The sequence below is a fragment of the Eucalyptus grandis genome, chromosome 7 (assembly GCF_016545825.1).
Source record: "Eucalyptus grandis isolate ANBG69807.140 chromosome 7, ASM1654582v1, whole genome shotgun sequence".
In the NCBI taxonomy this organism is placed as follows: Eukaryota; Viridiplantae; Streptophyta; class Magnoliopsida; order Myrtales; family Myrtaceae; genus Eucalyptus; species Eucalyptus grandis.
The window spans coordinates 24604151-24624121 of NC_052618.1; the positions used below are offsets into that span (position 1 = coordinate 24604151).

Genomic DNA, 19971 nt, shown 5'->3' on the forward strand with positions numbered 1-19971 from the left:
ATTAAAAAAATTGCCATGTTAGCATTCGGCCACTGGCTAGCATCCACATTAGCACCAGTAGGCAAAAATTGGCTAAATGAACTAAATTGATACCAATGTGAAAAAGTTTCGGACTAAATTGATTCAATTGAAAAGTTTATAACTAAATTGGTACTGATGTAATATGTTTATGACTTTTTTGGTACTTTTCCCGATGGATAAATAGGTTGATAATTGAAATTTGATAGAATTTGCAGATTTATAAAGTCAAGTTTGATATTTGCGAGAACTTTTTTTTTTTTTTTTTATATATGCAAGAATAAGCAGATGACATCAAGTGTGATATGCTTTTGTCAAACTATAAATTGGAAATTAATAGAAGACGTGAATGCAAATTTTATAGTGGCTCAATTTAGATTCCCTAACTAACAGCTACCAATAGGCTTGATTTCACTAATAATTCTTTTAGAGTTTACAACGTATCTGTGCTGATTTTACCCAAAGTTGCTAGATCACATTACAAAATTCCAAACACTATTACGATGCTTGTATATTTCTCAAAAGATAATGAATTAGTGAAGCACCTCAATAAATGAAGCTTTCTCAAATTGTAGGCATTCTCACAATTCATGTCTTCTTCAATGTGTGTTGATCTTTCCATAGTCTTTAAGATCCTAGCTAACGATTGGATAATCATTAGTAGGATCAATTTAGTCATTGAAGATAAACGACACAATTAGTGGGAGATTTGGTTGCCCATAAATCAAATCTTCCCAACAATAGTGTGGTTTCCACAAATAGGATCACCTATATTTGGAAATGATCATTTTCACCAATTTGATTGAAAACAAATTGGATTCCCCCTTGCATATTTTTTCCCAGAGTATCAGGCCCATGGCTTGCTGTCAATATTTCTTAAGACTTAGATTGATAATCAACGGAAATTTTAGGTCTTCAAATCATGAAGTGTAATCATTTAACATGTACATTCTTCTCAAGTGATATAAGGGATTGGTTCTATCAACAACGTGAATCTATTAAAGCTTTTCCGTCGATAGTTGATATACATACTATATTCCACTTTCTCTTCTAGAGTATAACCAATACTATATGAATTGTTCACCTTGTTATGGTACCTCCAAGTCCCTATGAACTTCCTGTTCTTTGGTGTATTCACCTCCTTCAAGGTCTATCTAGCTATCAATAGTCTTTCACTTTATACTTGAGGATCCATTGGTGGTGACAAAGCTCTACTTGTATAGTTTATCTTGAGATAAGACAACATTTACATATATCAAATATTGATATAGACATAAAGTTTTGTCAATTTCAAAATATTACGGGATGTTTTCGCAACGGTTTACTCAGTGATCTGAGATTGCAGTAGAAGAAGATTGTTCATTATCGTGACGATCAAGTGCAATACATTTGACCAAGGATCAAATGTATCACGAGTGGACAAAGACATTAATAATAGGCAGTATTATTTATCCATGATTCTATTCAAAATCTGTACACGGAAAATGATCTGGTGGACATGTTAACAAGGCATATCCCATTAATAGACCTGTTAAAATGGGTCTTAAATCCATAATGACTCATTTAAAATATAAATGAGTCATATATAGGTCACTTTAATTTTGAAGAGTCTAGCTTAAATGAGTTTCAAACTTAAAGGCTTTAATAAATAGGTCCAAATGGGTTGAGTTTAGAGCCCATTTCAATTCACTCGGCTCAGACACTCTCTCTCTCTCTTTCCAACCTTGTAAAATGTTTTCAAAAAATAGAAACTATAATTCTTTTTTTTTCTCTTTTCCTTTTCTTTTTTCATCCTTCTTCCATCTTCCTTAGCCGGTGGTTGGCCACGACTATGACCAGTGACTAGCCAAGCAAGAGACGAGCTCACCAAGGTCTAGCGCTCATGAGGCTTGAGCTCGCCAATCTGGCGAGGCCAAGACCTCTCCAACGTCTAATGAGGCTTAAGCCTTATCAATCTAGCAAAACTCGAGCTCGCCAGATTTAGTGAGGTGGAGCCCTTGCCTAGGCGAGCTTAGCTCGGCTCGTTGGATTTGGCAAGGTGGAGCCTCCCCCAAGGCTGGCTTAGCTCAGCTCACTAAAATCAAGCAAGCTCTAGCATTACCGATCTGTGTGAGGCTCAAGCTCACTTGTGGCCAATCACTTGCCATTGTTGTGGCTAGCAACCAATCAAAGAAGAAGGAAAACGAAAAAAAGAAAATTGATTTTTAAAAATAAAAATTAATAAAATTCTATTTTTTTAAATATATATATATATTTAAAAAACATATTAAAAAGAGTGTACGGAGAATAATCAACTCAAATATTTTAAACAAAGTGGTGGAAAATATTTTCTGATTTATTTTCAGAATTTAGGCAAAATTTAGAAAATATTGTTATTTTCCTTAAAAAAAATGACTTTTTGGAAAACATTTAAAAAATGGATTCTTAATTTATAAAAATTATAAAAGTTGTCCACTAAATTTCTTACCAAAAAAAAAAAAATTTGTCCACTAAATTTGTATTGCATGAAAGTATTTTAGCAATACCATATTTTCATAATAAACAAGCTTTCCTAGATTTAGTTAAATGGCTAAGGCTGGGTGTGGGATCGGGTATGTGTCAATAAATTTGTATTCCGATAAATGGGTCATAAACAAGTTAAATGACCCAATTTGGGTCAGACTATTTTTGACCTGATCTAAACCTGACCTTACCCACCCATTTGATAGGTCTACCCATCAATCAAGTTCCAATACTATTTGAACTTGATCAACATCTGTGGTAGGTGAAAAGATCATGTGGTGGACAACTAGAATGAATCCAAAGTTATGGGATTACTTTGCATCGGAAACGAGAAGGATGGATGTTTAGAGGTAAAATTAGACATCCGGCCTAGGCTAGTTGGATGACCGACTAAAGGCGTGTTTGGTAATGCTTCTATTCTAGGGAACAATTTTTTATCAAAATGATTTTTTCTAATTCAATTATCGGGAATAATTTCTTAGCAAAAGAATGCGTTTGGTAACTCCATAAAATTTTTATTCTTGGGATAGAAATGCGTTTAGTAGGATTCTTAAATTTTTTATTTCTTTTAATTTTTTTTAATACTTTTATTATATTTTTCTCCTTTTGTTTGTTCTTTTTCTTTTTCTCTTTGGCTAATCGCCGACCACCACCGTGGCCGACGATCAGCTGGGCGAGGTTTGGCAAGCTCCCTAGAGCATCGCCATGCCTAGGGCGAGATCTAGCAAGCTCATTTGGAGGCTCGCCTCGCTAGGCCACCGATGAGCCTTGACCTCGCCCAAGCGACGCGAGGTCGGCCTTGCCTTGGCCTGGCAAGGCCAAGCCTTGCCCTAGGTGGGGAGTTGAGCCTCGCCAAGGCTCGGTGTTGTCAAGGGCCACGATGCTCTGACAACCTCAACGGCCCTCATTTGGTCGATTGCTAGCATTGGCCATGGCCAAGGCTAGCAACCGACCTGTCCAAGGCTAGCAACCGACCAAAAGAAAGAAGTAGAAAAGGAACAAGAAGAAGAAAAGAGAAGACAAGTGAAGAGAAGAAAAATGAATTCTTTGTTTTTGTTCTTTTGATTCTTAGGAATTGTTCTCGGAAACAAGAAATTACTTTTTTCTACTTCTTGTTTTTGTTCTAAATTTATTCCTAGAACAAAAAAAAATAGTTATTCTTGGGAATAACAATTTTATTAAATAGGTTTCTATTCTTTTTTTGTTCCCGGGAACAAAAGAACAGAAATAGTTGCTCTGGAGACTAGAATTTTTTTTCACCAAATAGGGCCTAAGATGTAAAAGCTGGAAATTCCAGCATTTTGGATGTCCAATGATTAGACGTCCAACTTGAGCGATCTTTTAGGTCGAGAGATTATGTACGTCCGGCTCACTTCGAGCGGACAAATGAATGTGCACAGGACCGAATAGAAACAAAGGTTTTGACCTATTTCACTTGTTACGTCAAGTCCAACTCAAGGAGAGCTTTTAGGGAATCGCGAAGAAAAACTTATTGTAAGAGATTTTCTTGATTAACTCATGTGGGGCTTATTTGGGTATAATCGGGGTCGTGAAACACTTGTGAGTAAATATGACTAAGTGATTAGAATCTCCTCTTTACAGATTATAATGGAACTATCTCATTGATCTATTTGTAGAATAGGCACACCGCTAAAGCATGTAAATCCATTGTGTTAGGTTTACTTCTTTTTTTGCGTTTATTTCTTGCTCAAATTGTTTTGGTTTTGTATGCTCTAACATTAATCAAGTCCCTATACTTCAAATTTATCTAATCAAATCCTTTTACTCACGCAAAATGTTTAATCAAGTCTTTTTGGTACAAAATTCGGCGAAATCTAATTGACATAACCAATTATAGTGGAACCATCTCATCGATCTCTTTGTAGAGTAGGCACACTGCTAAAGCAGGTAAATTCATTGCGTTAGGTTTACTTCTCTCTCTTTTTTTGCGTTTATTTCTCGCTCAAATTGTTTTGGTTTTGTATGCTTTAACACTAGTCAAGTCCTTATACTTCAAATTTATCTAATCAAATGCTTTTACTTACGCAAAATGGTTAATCAAGTCTTCTTGGTGCAGAATTCAGCCAAATCCAATTGACATAACCATCATAGAAAACTAAAGACTAATGTGAATTAAATATGACTTACATGGATACCACTGTAGGGTTGGAGTTAATGAACGGATTAAGCTTTTAAGTTTGCTTTCATGCCCTCACCAATTCACTATTCACGGTGGGTGTTCACACAGACAATACTTGATCTAAGTTATGCTACGCCATCTTTTAATAGTTGCTCAGTTGGATTTAGTCAGATTTTATGTTGGAGGACTTGATTAGAAAGGCTGAAAACATAGAGACTTGATCAGAAAAGTAGCAAGAAAACAAGGACCAAAAAAAAAAAAAAAAATGAGAGAGAAACGGTGGCCTTAATAAAATAAATGGCAAAGTTTTTTTACGAGAAATTAAATTGGGCTAATGGGCCAAGGTCCAATGAACTAAGTCCATCCACGTGCGTGGATTTCCCTATTCTTAGGAGTTTATTCCTACATGCAACCCTCGCATCCGTTGACCGTGTTCTTCAGGCTCCGCCGCCGCGAGACCAGAACTTGAAAATCTCCTCCACCAGAGCGTCCAAAAGTGCAAACATATTATTTCTGTTCCCTGCAAAACACCTCCACAACTTCTCTGATAGATGTCCAGCCGGTCCACAATGAGGAACATGATCAATCATCATAAATAACCTGAGTTTTTTCATCTTTTTGAACGAGTCTGCATTCATGATCAAGTCTTCTACAGCAACCTTGTCTAGTTTAATACCTTCAATGGCATTTGTTCCCTGGTAGAGTGAAATAAAAATAATTATGCATATTGGAAGCACTTGGAAATCATTATGACTATTCAAATAGGCCATTAAATGCTTACTGAGTTTTGTTTAAACACTTGTAGAGCATCCTCATGATGCCAAATTCTGCTTCGCTTACTGGGATTTTTAGGGCACTCTTGAACAACAATTTGTCTACCCACTTCTTCAAACAAATCATGCATCCATATTTTGTTATTTTCGTCGATGTATATGAGCAACTTTTGAGCCAGAATCTCAATTCCACTATTAGCATGGACACCGCATTGGTCTAGAGACTTGATGATCTCTTCTTTGTCATATCCATTAAGAAAACATGCGATGTCGAGAAAAATCGTCCTCTCGTTGTCCTCTAGGCCATCGATAACAATCCTTAGTATGTCTTGAACCTTTACCTGACGGATTTTTTTTAGTCGACAAAAAGCTCCTTGCCATTCTTTGATGCTTTTGCCATTCAAGAAAGAACCCATTACGGTGAGTGCCAAAGGAAGCCCTTTGAAAAAACTGGTGAAGCAATTTGAGAGCATCTTATAATCATTTTGGGGATATCGTTCTTGGAACGCATTCCAACTGAAAAGGTCGAGAGCTTGGTCATCATTCAGTGGTCGTACCTTATAGATTTCATTGCATAGGCTGATTAAGGTTTCTTTGTGGCGAGGTATCAAAATAACTCTACTTCCCGAGCCTAAGTTTATTGCTTTGATCAGGTGGCTTAGTGGCTCCACCAACCCTTCAACATCATCAAACACCAACAAAACCCTCTTGTTGTGAAGCTTACTCCTCATCAAGTTTATTGCTACATGAATATCATCGCTAAACTCCAAATTGCTAGGAATGTCACCAAAAAGGGTCTCCAACATTTTGATGAGGCCAGCTTGGCTCGATATATCCGTCATGTTTGAGAGAAAGTAACTCCGATCAAATTGATCTGCAATTCGGTGGTACAAAGCTCTCACTAGTGTAGTCCTACCTATTCCACTATTCCCGGAAATTCCCACGATTAGGACCTCCTCAACCTCTAATTGGAGTAAGGAGTACAAGGCTTGTACCTGAGAATCTAACCCAACTAGATGGAAAGCAAGCGGTTTCTTGTGCAAGCCGCTTAGTCTTCTTGAGATTTTCTCCACAACGGATTGGATGAACTCAGCTTCAAGTCTGCAAATTGTCGACAACAAAGGTGTAACTGGTGATTCATGCCACTAAAAAATGAAGGCAAGATAATTAAGATTATAATCTAGGACTTTGGAGTATCGTCCATATAATTGAATGCAATATTCATTTAAAAGAAGCGGGATAGATATCAGTCGATGAAAAACTTTCTGTTTGCTCACCGAAAGAAAAGGTTCTGCTATAGAAAGTTTCTTGGCAGACAATGATGTCATATAAAAACTTGAGAGAGAGAGCGAGAGAGATTAGAGAGCAGCAACAACAAGATAGAAACGCAACGAACTGGAGGCAGAATATTCTGTTAAACCCTAGCAAGGTATAGCAAGGTCCAAACAAAACAAAGACTGACTATTTTTTTTTTGGTCTTTGACAGAAAGATCATTTCATAATGGAAAGTTTTTTTTGTGGTGAAAGGAAGGGTTGCATCATAGCTAGGGTTTACCCTATGTTGGCCGTGGAAGATGTCTGGACTTGCCGGTTTTCCTTCTCTTTATTATTAACGAAAAGAATGGGAGTTCTGATAACCTCATATAGAAAAAGAAGTTCATATGCTTTCAAATTCACTCACTCCTATGTTTTAAACAATGGGACTCAGAGTTAAGTGAGGGAAATGATGCATGAAGGAGTGATTTCTTTATGCTTGGGGGAAGAAGTGAGGAGAATAAATTGGTTTGTTGTTTGGTTATCAAATCCAAAAATATGAAACGAGGGTTACAACTTGAAAAAATCTGAACACTTCTTTTCTTTCCAAATAATGACCTATCGTATTACTTAGCTGAACACTTCTATTTTGCTGTACGTGGAAATCAGTATGTGCTGAAACATATGCTTCGGGCGTAAATCTGATAAGCACTAAGAAAAAATGGTTGTTTATAGAAGATTACACAGTGTCAAGGACTGTAAGCATAACAATCATAATAGCACAAAATGTCGTGTTTTTTATCCTGCCAGCTATGAACTAGTGAATATATATATGAAAAGATGCTGTCGGTGTTGATGTTGAATCTCTTTGGTGAGCCATAAAATTGAGTTGGAGTCTTATTCTATGAAAGTTAGTTTCCTAGTAAAAGGATTCCAAGCATTTCCAAATATTCCTACTGCCCACAGACCAAAAGACTGGCCTTAAAGAGCAAGTCTTGTTGTTTCGCAGACAAAATAAGTAATTTCCTTTAAGAATCCTCCCTAGAAAACACTGAAGGAAGAGAGAAAGTTAGTACCTGTTTTCGAGAGACCAACCAGTGAGATTGCCGGCCTTGCGGAGAGCATCTCTCCACCTCTGGATGTTGTCCACATTCTCCTGCCCGTAACCCTTCTCGCTTTGGCCAATCCACGTGAATGGTCCAGACTGCTCTCGCATCTCTCTAGGGTCGACATCCATGAAAATAAGGAACACCAGCTGGCCTTTCTTTCCCTTGCACTCGAGGATCTTATCCAGCTCATCCAGGCACCACGGTGAGGAGGCGTAGTTCTGAGAGATGACAACGATAGAGCTCCTCGACTGCTCGATTGCTTCATTGATTACTGGTGCGATCTCTAGTCCTCTTTCTAGAGTATGGTCGACAAATGCCCTTATCTTGTTCCGCTCAAGAGCATCATAGAGATGGCTCACAAAGTTGCGTGTGTCGGCTTGTTTATAACTGATGAACGTATCATGAACACACCAAGGAATGGAGGAGGGGCGTGAGAAGAGTTGTGGCCTGGCGGTTAGGCTATGTGGGAGAGAAGAGAAGCGGTGTGGAAAGAAAGAGGTCAAAGTGAAGGGAGAGACTTGCAATTGGAATTTCCTTGCTTTGATTTGGAGGCCATGATACAATGGAGGAGGAGCAAAAGGAGGGAAAAGCTTGCTCTTGAGTTGGCCAAATTGGATCATCATTTGACTAGATATTGCCATCGAAACTCCCCCAAAATCAAAGCAAAGAAATTGCTGTACCGTGTTCATTCACAATGCAAGCTCCCTCGGCCTATTTATAATGAAAATCAGATTGTGAGCCCTCTCTCTCTCTCTCTTTCACACGCGCTCATAGAGACAGAGCATTTTTGTCAATCATGGTACATTGCAATATCTGTCCATAGTTGTTTTGTCCATCAGATGTTTTTCTCCATTGCTCTCTCGGCACATGACAACTTGTTACGGTGAGTCGTGACCGTCTGTTTCACCTTTTTTGGAAAGGTTGAACCGCTTGGGAACAGCTACTCATTAAAATTTGACACAGACCAGAGAAGAATCAAAGTGCCAGTGGTGATCAGCCGATGTATCCTGACCACAGCGAAAGGTTTTCAAATGAGCCATGAAACATGCGGCCCCGCTATTATGGAATGCTGATAGAGAATAGTTTGAAATGAGTGAACAGACGTGTGTTTTACTGCACATTGAACGCCACGAAGATTTTAAAATAAGACATGCGGTCATCGGCATTACACTGAAAAAAAGAAGACTATTACATTGAATGTGAAGTCAATATACCTCATGAGAAATTAGATACGGGGTGATCCGAGGACCTCTTTTTATCGCAATTAGATAAACGGATGGAATATGCTAGGTAAACTTCTGGCCATAGTTATTGTTGGAAGAAATTTTTAAAACCACCGACAACTATAAAAATATTTGAGGCGCGCAAGCACTAGTGTGAGCATAACTATTTGGGTGTGGCGGGAACAAGATCATGCATGAAACCAGCACACACCCAGCAGGCTAATCCTTATAGAAAACTCGGTCGTACTGTCTAGCTAAGTAACAGCAAAAAAGATTAAATGGTAAACGGCTAGAATTCCGGTGTGGGGGGGGGGGATAACGTATTTTTCTTGTTGATACGAAGCTCATAAGATGAACTAATTAATAAACTGAACTAGAGAAGCATCTCAACCAAGGTGGGACAAGGTAAAAAAAAAAAAAAACCAAGCTTTCTGAGATACTTTTCTGTAACTATGATACCGCATCATCATTTTCTTCTACCCTCCTTTTCTTGGGGATAGCTTTGCCTTATAGTAATTTGCTAACTTAGAGAGACTAGTTGATGAAGGATATGTTGAGAAAACCTCCTCTAGTTTTTTGAAGTTGACATAATTATTTGTCTACATCAAATGTTAGACAAATGCATATATTGTCTTATCTCAGGTTGAACAAATACAGGTGAAGCTCTATTAACACTAATAGAACCCGGTGTATGAAGTAAAAAGATTGATAATGGCTGGAAGCACCTTAATGGAGGTGAAATAGTTCATAAGATTGGGAAATGCATGAGGATTTGGAGTTATCGTGAAAGGTTGAATAGCTTACACAATCGTTATAATACGTAAGAAAGCAATATGAAAGTCAACCACCAGCTGGAAACCTTAATAGACTAATGTGTTACTGATGGAGGCGAATCCATATATAAGCTGAGAAGTACATGCATATTTTACAGATACCTCTTACAATTTAAAGACCTAGATATTCCGTTGACTATTAATCTAAATCTCAATGAATATTAATAGAAAGCCACATGCTTGGAGCTCTAAAGAATGATACGTGGAGGAAAATCCAATCAATCATCAATCAAATTGACGGAAATGATTATTTCCTAAAATACAATATTTGATTGTATGAGTGACCAAATTTCCTAGTAATTGTGCCATTTATCTCCAACGACTAAATTGATTTTCCTAAAGATTATTCCATGGATCTTGAAGACTGTATCGAAATATCAACATATGGTGAAGAACACATGAATTGCGAGAACTAAAAACTAAGAAAACATTATTTTTCTGATACACTTAGGGTGCGTTTGGTAATGATTTTGTTTCCAAGAACAGATTCTTATCAGAAATGATTATTTTTTATTTTGGTTCCGGGAACAATTTCTAAGCATTTTAAACCGTTTGGTAATTGTCCAAAATTTTCAATTCTGGAATAGAAATGTGTTTGATACCGTGCTCATTGATTATGTTCCAAATCAATTTCTTTTAATTTTTAAATATATATTTTACTTTTTTCCTTTGCTTTTTCTTTTCTTTTTTTTTTTCCTTTCTCTCCTATTCTTCTTCCTCTTCAAGTGGCCGACGACCTCATTGGAGCATCGCCAACCCTTGGCCAGGCTAGCCTCGTTGGGGTTGGGCAAGGCTCACCCAACCCTGCCGAGGCTCAGCCTCGCCGGTGGCCAGGTGAGCCTCGCGGGGGCTAGGCAAGGCCTGCTTGGCCACCGATGGGTTTGGGCGTGCCTCGCCGGGGCTAGGCGAGGCTGGTGAGGCCGAGCCTCGCTAATGGTTGGGCTTGCTTCCGGCGAGCTCGCCGAACCTCGCCCTGGCCTGGCAAGTCTCCAGCAAGCTCGCTAGATCGGTTGCTAGCAACTGGCGGCGGTGGGCAGCAGGCGACGAACGGCAATCGCAACAACGGTGGTGGCGGTAGATGAAAAAGAAGAAGAAAGGGAAGAAGAAGAAGAAGAAAGAAGAATCAGTTACTATTTGGATGGTTACCAAACAGGCTCTTAGGTTACGTTTGGTTGTTTTGATTTTTAATCACGAACTAAATAGGATAAGATATGAAATTTTGGAATTTTTTTTTTTTTTTTACCCACTATTTTGATGAATTGCAAAAATAAAGTCGAATATATTTACATCTTATCATTTCCATTGCTTGATATAAATAGTTTATTACTATAAATGAACCTAACAATTACAAAAATAGAGACGATGAGAATATCTCATAACACCCTTACCTACTTCATTTTATTTGCTTATTTTTTATAATTTTTTCCTCTCCTTTTTAATTCTTTATTTATTTATTTATTTGTCCCCCTTCCATCATTCTCTAATACAATGTTATTAACTAGTAAACTATAATACTAAAATGCCTAAAATACTAAATATATATTTATATATTGAATTTATATTACAAGATAGAAAGAAATTCAAATATATTAATAAAAAAAGGAAATTGTTGTTTTTTTTTTCATTATTTTGAATTTTTATTTTGAAATTCAAATATTATTTTAATTATATTAATTTAAGGAAAATACCACCAAAAATCCCAAACTTTGCCCAAAGTGAAAAATTTACCCCAATTTTTTTTTGTGACACGAAAAACCTCAAACTTTGCAAACTATGACACATTTACCATATTAAGGGCATTTTCATTTTATTCTTTCTATTTTTCTTTTTATGTTTTATTTTTAGTTTTTCTTCTTCTCTCCGCCGGTGTCGGCAAGGGCTACCCTTGCTAGCGTTGGCGAGGGCTGCCCTCACCCAATGCAGGCGAGGGCGGCCCTCGTTGGCATCGGGCACGGGCCTCCCTCGCTAGATTTGGTGTCGGTGTCGGGCGAGGGCTGCCCTCGCCAAATTTGGCATCGGCATCAGGTGAGGGCGACCCTCGTCGACGTCAAGCGAGGGCCTCCTCGCTAGACCCTCGCTAGATTTGGCGAGGAGGCCCTCGCCCGACACCAACGAGGGCCGCCCTCGCCTGCATCAAGCAAGGGCCACCCGACGCCGATGAGGGCTGACCTCACCCAACGCCGACGAGGGCCGATCTCACTCGACACCAACGAGGGTCGCCCTCACCAAATGCCGACTTCCCTCCACTTTGGAGCCGGCGAGAGGGAAGAAAGAAGAAAAAAAAAAAAAGGAAAAAAAAAAAAAAAAAGTTTTTAAAAGTAAAAAGACCAAAATGCCCCTATGATTTAGGGTAAATGTGTACACAAATGAAAGTTCAGGGTTTTTTGTGTCACAAATGAAAGTTCAGGGTAAATGTGTCACAGTTAGCAAATTTCGGGATTTTTCATGTCACAGAAAAAAGTTTGGGATAAATTTGTCACTTTAAACAAAGTTTGGGGTTTTTGGTGGTTTTATTCCCTTAATTTAATAAGTTTGTCATTCTAGAAAAATAAATTTTATATTATGAATATTATAAATCTTATCCACATTTATTTCACTTCCTCCATGGAATAATTTTATTCGGGTATTATCTCCTTGTAGGCGACTCTATTCTATCTTGAAAATGCACTAAATAAGGATATGATAAATTTTATCTTAACCATCAAACATAACCTTATATTTTTGTTGAGCAAAAAGTCATTTACTGAGAGTGATTCACTATATGTAATCTCTTTTGAGAAGTGTATGGGTGCCATAGTAGCGCTTGGAATTTGGTAGTGTGATCTAATAGCTTTGAGAAGAAGCAATATGGTCTACTTTGTAACCTCTTAAGGAATTTATAGTGAAATCGAGCCTGTTGGTTAGTTTAGGGCAGTGGACATTTTTTAAGCTAGCAATACAACCAAGATGAGAAGTAAATAGATTTTTCTCAAACTTCAAACAAATATTTTTGCTGAAGACTATAACAATAGTTTGGTAGTAATCAATAGCAAATCAATGGTGACATGTATAAGTGTTGCTGACAAGTAGATATAGCAAAGAATAAGCTGATAGAGGCAATAATGAGAAAATAGAGAAGATTGTATGGGGATTTATGGAGGTTTGGCTTTATCCTTAAGCCTACATCCTCTTTCCAAGGTAAAAAACTCAACACTAGCTAGAGTCCCTAGGAATCTTTAAGCAAAGTTACAATCAACACTTACTATTCTTATAAAATGATATATGACATTATCATGACATGAGTACTGCTATTACGCTTGTACACTTGCTTTTAACACGATTACAAAGCATTGTGAATATTGCATTAAGAACTTTTAGATGAACATATGTATAATATTATCAAAGAGAAAGAATAATGAACAACGCCATTATTTCTTTATTTTTGTTCAACCCTTTTTAGCTTTTTTAATCCTTATATAATCTCCAATCCATTTGTTGGAGACTCTCTGGGATGCAAGGAGACGTTAGGGATTGATTGGAGTAGTTACCAAGGTTAGAATTGCCTAAACAATCCGTTGCTGGAGCAATTCCAAGGTTTTCCCAAAATGGAGTCTATTGATGCTATACATCTATTACTCCTTTGGAAATTTGTAGATTGTTATCTTACCTGTTCTCGATTTTCCTATGGTTTTCTCGGCATGTTAACGGTTTCAGTCCTTTTGACAAATGGTTGTCTTCAAACAACTCATTCACCAACATTCTCAAGACTTGATATCAGAATGATACAAAGCTTTTTATCACTCAATATCAACACATGCATATAATTATTAGTCAGTTGATGCTGTCCATGGTTGAACTATGTGAAATGATTAGTGATCAATCATCCGATGATCTTTCTCGATATGTTAGCTTCCAAAAACTTCATGTTGATGAAATATTAACTATGGTACCGGTAAGTCTTCATGAGATCCTCATCATATTCGACTTATTCATCTCCTATTGATAACCATTAGTCTTCACTAAACTCTCAAAGATCGTTGATGTTATCATGGTCTTTCTTAAGTTTTCCACGACTATCTGCACTTGTTGTGAAGATATTAGTACATAGCATAGTTTTAGAATCATCAAAATTTCATAGGGTTGTTTTCTCAACAAACAGACGTAGACTTGATTAAACCAAATCACTATTATAAGACTTATGTAGAAGTCCAAGTGCAGATATTAGTACATAGCATAGTTTTAGAATCATCAAAATTTCATAGGGTTGTTTTCTCAACAAACAAACGTAGACTTGATTAAACCGAATCACTATTATAAGACTTATGTAGAAGTCTCTCTCTCTCTCTCTCTCTCTCTCTCTCTCTCTATATATATATATATATATATTTTCATACTTATTTGATAGAAGCATATTTAATTTAATTGACAACATCAAGTTACTATATTAAATAGTTTCTTCATACATCAAACTTTGATTTTATTAATACCAAAAAATCGACCAAATTTTGACTATCAACCTTTTCATCCCCTCTCTAAGTTGCATATTTAGCAATAACAATTGATGTGATAGCAGCTTGCTCATATATTTTGAAGTGCTTTATTTCAAGAGCATTAAAGATTTTCCATGGCTAGTCATATTGGTGCAGGAGTCTGTGAAGGACAATCAATGACGAGACCTCCATATTTTGATGGAACATATTATAGCTACTAACAGTGCACGATGAAAGCATACATCAAATCAGTGGATCCAGCAAGTGGCAATAACAATGACAAAGTGAAGTACTATGGGACGGATACTGAGAGGAACATTCTTTCAACTCCAATTTTAACTCTGTAATATAATACATTGATAATTCCTATCACTATATGAAAGTCTTAAAAATTTGAAGAACAACGATGTTCATTTTAAACGTGTTTACTTTTTAATATTTGCATGGAATTCATTTCCATCAAACTGTCCCCCACAAAATCTTAAAATCAACTTTCATCAACCTTATTTTAAGTTATCCAAAAACGTGTTTTCTTTTTGTTGACTCCTTAATAGCACGTTAATGCAAAATACGTTTGATGAGTACATAAAATTTGCTTACAGTGCATTTAACAGTATATGATTTTTAAGTAATTCATGCAACGTGTGGGTGGATGACTAATTGCAAATAAAATGAATTTCGGACTAAAACTCGGCATTCGCAAACCTTATATTTATTTATTTACATGCTTTGTCATATCACTTTTTGTTTCCTTTCCGAGGATTGACTAGTGTGAGTCTGCGACGTTGATCAAGACTTGACGGCATAATCTCTATTGCCACTGAGAACTTCCTTCTTCTTCTTGTTTTAGTGCACATCTATATTAAGGCTTCATTCATTCCCTGAAAAATGTGACATTTCTAAAAATATTTTCTAGAAAATAATTTTCCAAGAAAATAACCATATTTTCCCATATTTGGTTAAACCTTGAAATTAAACTAGAAAATATTTTTCACTATTCAGTAAGGAAAATCTCATCATCCATGCACCCCTTCAATATTTTTTATTATATTTTTAAATCTTTTTAAAAATATTTTATATTATTATTTTCTTTTTCTTTCATTTTTTTTCCTCTTCATTGGCTAGTCATCTGTGACGGCGGCGACTAGTGACCAGCTATAGGCAAGCTCAAGCCTTACCACAAGCCGGCAAGGCTCGAGCTTGCCAGGCCGAGCTTGCCTAACGTCGACAAGCTCGAGCCTCACCAGATTTAGTGACGTGGGTGGGGCTCGAACCTCACCCCGCCCAACTTGCCGGATCTAGTAAGGCTCGAGCTTGCTTGAGGCAAATCAAGGTTTTGGCGACCTTGAGCGAGGCTTGAGCTCACTTGTGACCGGTCACCGACTAGCCAATGAAGAAGAAAAAGAAAAGATTACAAATATTTTAAAATTGATTTTTGAAAAAGAAAAAGGAAAAAATAAAAGAAAATTGTGTTTGGTGAAGGAAAGTGAGGTGAAAGAATATATGGAAAATGTTTTCGTTTTTTTTTGAAAGCGGAAAACATTTTTCAGTAATTTTAGAATACTTTTTTTCTATTAATGGAAAATGTTTTCCCTAACAATTCATTTTCATAAAATGAATGACGGAAAATTCGGAAAATATTTTTTTGGAAGTTATTTTTCTGAAATGAACAGAGTGTAAAAGGTTGTTCATCTTTTAATACTCTTTTTATGCTCTTATTGAATAATGTGAGTATACTGACGAGTAATAGAAGGATCACTTTAATTAGGAAAAGTATTACCTTTCAAATCTGTTGACCTCGTGGACATTCTTTTGGAAAACACATGATTTAAATAAGCCCTTTACGCCAAATTTGATTGTCAGGATCGTGTCACTGAACTGTCGCAACCCTAAGACGAATTTTGAAGGTCTAACAAAATTGCTAGGTGGACGCGTACAATCCACTTGTGAGGTGACATTTACTCTTCTCACGGACTCTCTAAAATCCGGTTGACTGCAACATGATTTCTCATTCTTTATTAATTTAAGGAGATTAGAGTCGTCACCAACCTATTTTAAACCAGTTAGGAGTTGCGTTACTTCTGCGAACCAAAGATTTCGAGTTAGTAGACTTGATTATGCTAGTTTTAGCTAATGCTTTTTCCTTTTTAATAAAACATTATTTCACATGATCTTTTTTCCAGTTTTATTCCTAAACGTGCAAATTTATGTGACCATGCATAAGCGTGCAAGTAGTAAAAGTCGCTTGATAATCATAAACATTTAGTTTAATCAATATGTAAAAACGACTTGAGTCTTATTGGGCAAAATTAATATAAAACTCTGTCACTGACTCCAACGAGCAAAGCGTGAAAGGCTAAAATGCATCCCTACATGCCTACTTTGCATGAAAGCTCTAAGTTTTATAAAGAGTTAATACTACAAAAAATACTAAACTAGTACACTTGTAACAAATTTAACCTAAACAAACCCAAATTGATATATTTAAAACAAATTTATCTTTCATTAGTTTCCATTAAATTTTACTGTCAAATTATTGAATTGGATAACATGTGCCAGTTTAATGGGTGTACCAATCTAGGGTTTTACTCTCAATTTTTCACAATATAACACTTTATGATTTTTCGTAATATTAATTCAATTTAACTGAAATTAACAAAAGCAAATTTGTCACAAATATATCAATTTTGGATTTTCATGATAAAAAAAATTAAGTTAATTTATCATATATATATATATATATATATATATATATATATATATATCAGTTTATAGTTTTTTGGTTAAAAAATTAGTTTGAAATAAATTTATTATACATGTATTAATTTAGAATTTTTGGTGATATTGACTTTTTATGTTTTATTTATTATATAATTGTGAAAGACTTCCTAATCACCTATGCCTTATGTCTGATAAGCTGGATACCTGGACATGTGTTCTAACTGAAAAAGGAGAAGAAAAATAGAAGACAACAACGCGTTGCGGGCGATGAGCTTCTCCCCCTAACGCAAGTGGAAGAATTCGATTTCCGGGTGTCGTAAGGCGACTTACCTAGGACACGGGGGTGATGGTACCTCACGTGACTTTCTAGGAGTTACTCTGCTGCGCTGCCGGCGTACGGGGCTTTCTGGGTCATTAAAAAAAAATAGAAGACAACTGGGAAGCGGGAGATGTGCAACGGACGCGGACTGTCAGCCTCTGACACGACCGGGAAAATCGGTCCGAGTCTCTGACCAATGACCAAGGTGTCGAACGACGAGGGAAACTTCCAGAGGCGCTGACCAGAGGCGCCCGCAAGCCGAGAACGACGAGGGAAACTTCCAAAGCAAGGCGCTGACCATGGATTGATCGCAATGCACGTCGCGAGATTAGCGGGGTGTGCGCGTCATAATGAGCATTGAAGACGTACTGCCAAAGCCCCCACCAACAACGTGTCCTTCCCTCTTTGTCTTCTTCCTGTTTTGTGGAGAAAACGAGGGCAGGAAGATTGGAAAGTCATAATGAGCATTGAAGACCTGTTGCTAGGCTGAATTAGGAACCGCACATGAAAAATTTAATTAATGGAGTCCGAAAATTATTTTAAAAATTATAAATTTATTTTATTTTTATCAATTCAATCCTAAATATTTTTATTTTTGTTAATTGAGTTATAAACATTTTTATATTTTATGAATTAAGTTTATTCGGCCAATTTTACCTAAAGATCGCTAATATGGATGCCCATCGTTTTACGTGACATGATCAATGTTAATGTAAACGATTTTAATAATATTTTAATATTTTTCACAGTTTTAATATATTTTTTATTTATATTTAGGAAAATCTCAAATAAGGACCCAAAGTGAGCCTACTTTCTCAAATAAGGACCCGAAATGATAATTGTTCCAAATAAGGATCCGAAGTGACTAAAAGTTTCAAATAAGGACCTGAACCCGCCGATTGGCCAAAATCTTCACCATCCAGCAAGCATGTGACATTTCTAGTGGCTGGAATATGGGCAATTTTGTCCCAAAAAATTATAGATAGAAATTAACAAACCCTAAAAACAAAACCTCCAAACTCTTCACGTTCTTCTTCTTCCGCTCTTCATCTTTTACGTTCTTTGTCCCCTCGAGAACCCAAATTCTCTATTGATGGAGCAAGATCCCTATTTCCTGAGTTCCAAAGGTACGTGCCCTCCCTCCCTCCCTCCCTCTCTAAATTTGAACGAAACTGACCTCGGTCGAACGGAAGTGTGAATCAAAGTGTATGGCAAACCTAGAAAAAGATAATGAAAAATCGAGGCCCTCGTGTTACACATGAGTGTCTCAATAACTAAAATGTGACTTTACTCAAGATTTGTCTTCTTCGTTGGAAAGAAACGAAGACAAAAACAAAAGAAGAAGATGTGAAGAAACGAAGGTAGGGGTTTCTTGTTGTATTTCAATTCGTGTTCCATTAATAGAAAATTTCCGTGCTCCAAGCAAGAGAGGACAAAGAACGGAGAAGATGAAGAGTAGAAGAAAAACGTGATAACATGAAAAGTTTTTCTTTTTAGGTCAAAAGAACGTGAAGAGTTTGGGGGGTGGTTTTTAGGGTTTGTTAATTTCTATCTATATATTTTTTTGACAAAATTGCCCATATTCCAGCCACTTTGGAAATGTTACACTCTCACCGGCTGGTGAACATTTTGGCCAGCCGGCAAGTTCAGGTCCTTATTTGAGACTTGTTAGCCACTTTGGGTTCTTATTTGGGACAACGGTCACTTCGGGTTCTTATTTGAGAAAATAGGCTCACTTTAGGTCCTTATTTGAGATTTTCCCTTTATATCTTCTTCTCTTTCTTTTTTTTCCTTTCCTTTTTATTTTTTCTTTTTCCCTCCACTGGACTCAAGCAAGGGCTACCTTCACCTAAGTAAGTGTGGGACACTCGCACCAGCACCTAATGAGGCCATCTTGCCGACACCTAGCGAGGCCAACCTAGGCAAGTACATCCCTCGCCTGAGGCTAGCCCTAGCCGAACTAGGCATAGGTATCCCTCACCTGAGGGTGGCCCTCGCCTGGGGCCTTGTGATGGTAGGTGGAGGGAAAAAGAAAAAATAAAGAAAAAAAGAAAATATAAAGAAAAAGAAAAAGGAAAGAGAAGAAAAGATTGTCCACGTATTATGTCACATAAAAACAACTAATTTTCCAACTTAGTTTTCATCGGTTCAATTTTCAATTCTATCATGAAACCATGGTTATCCCTTGCTGAAGTTGACCAAAAAAGGTGTCAATGGGAAAGAGAGAGAATGCGAATGGGCATGACAGTATAACGTGGAACATGAAAAGTTTCACCTTCAACAAATGTAGCTTTTTTTTTTTTTTTTTTTTTTTTTTTTTTAGATAAATAACTTTAGAAAATTTGAAAAATTATATTCCATATGATTTAGCTATTTTTTAATTAATTATACTGCCTGCTAATCTAACATGAATTAGGAACCGCACATGAAATTTAATTAATGGAGTCCGAAAATTATTTAAAAATCATAAATTTATTTTACTTTTATCAATTCAATCCTAAATATTTTTATTTTATTTTTGTTAATTGAGTCATAAACATTTTTATATTTTACAAATTAAGTTTATTTGGCCAATTTTTCCTAAAGATCGCTAATATGGATGCCCATCAT

At 36.6% G+C, this 19971-nt stretch overlaps 1 protein-coding gene across 1 annotated transcript in view; it reads right to left on the minus strand.

Annotated features, from left to right (window-relative positions):
* Positions 1-5097: 5097 nt before the first annotated feature.
* The window catches only part of LOC120295995 (disease resistance protein RUN1-like), a 68878-nt gene continuing 54004 nt past the window's right edge, over positions 5098-19971 (minus strand). The window contains exons 2-4 of the mRNA XM_039317641.1: positions 7764-8183; positions 5442-6534; positions 5098-5355 (exon numbers count right to left, since the gene is read on the minus strand). Of these exons, the coding sequence (XP_039173575.1) occupies positions 5098-5355; positions 5442-6534; positions 7764-8183 (1771 nt within the window). The remainder of the gene's footprint in view (positions 5356-5441; positions 6535-7763; positions 8184-19971) is intronic.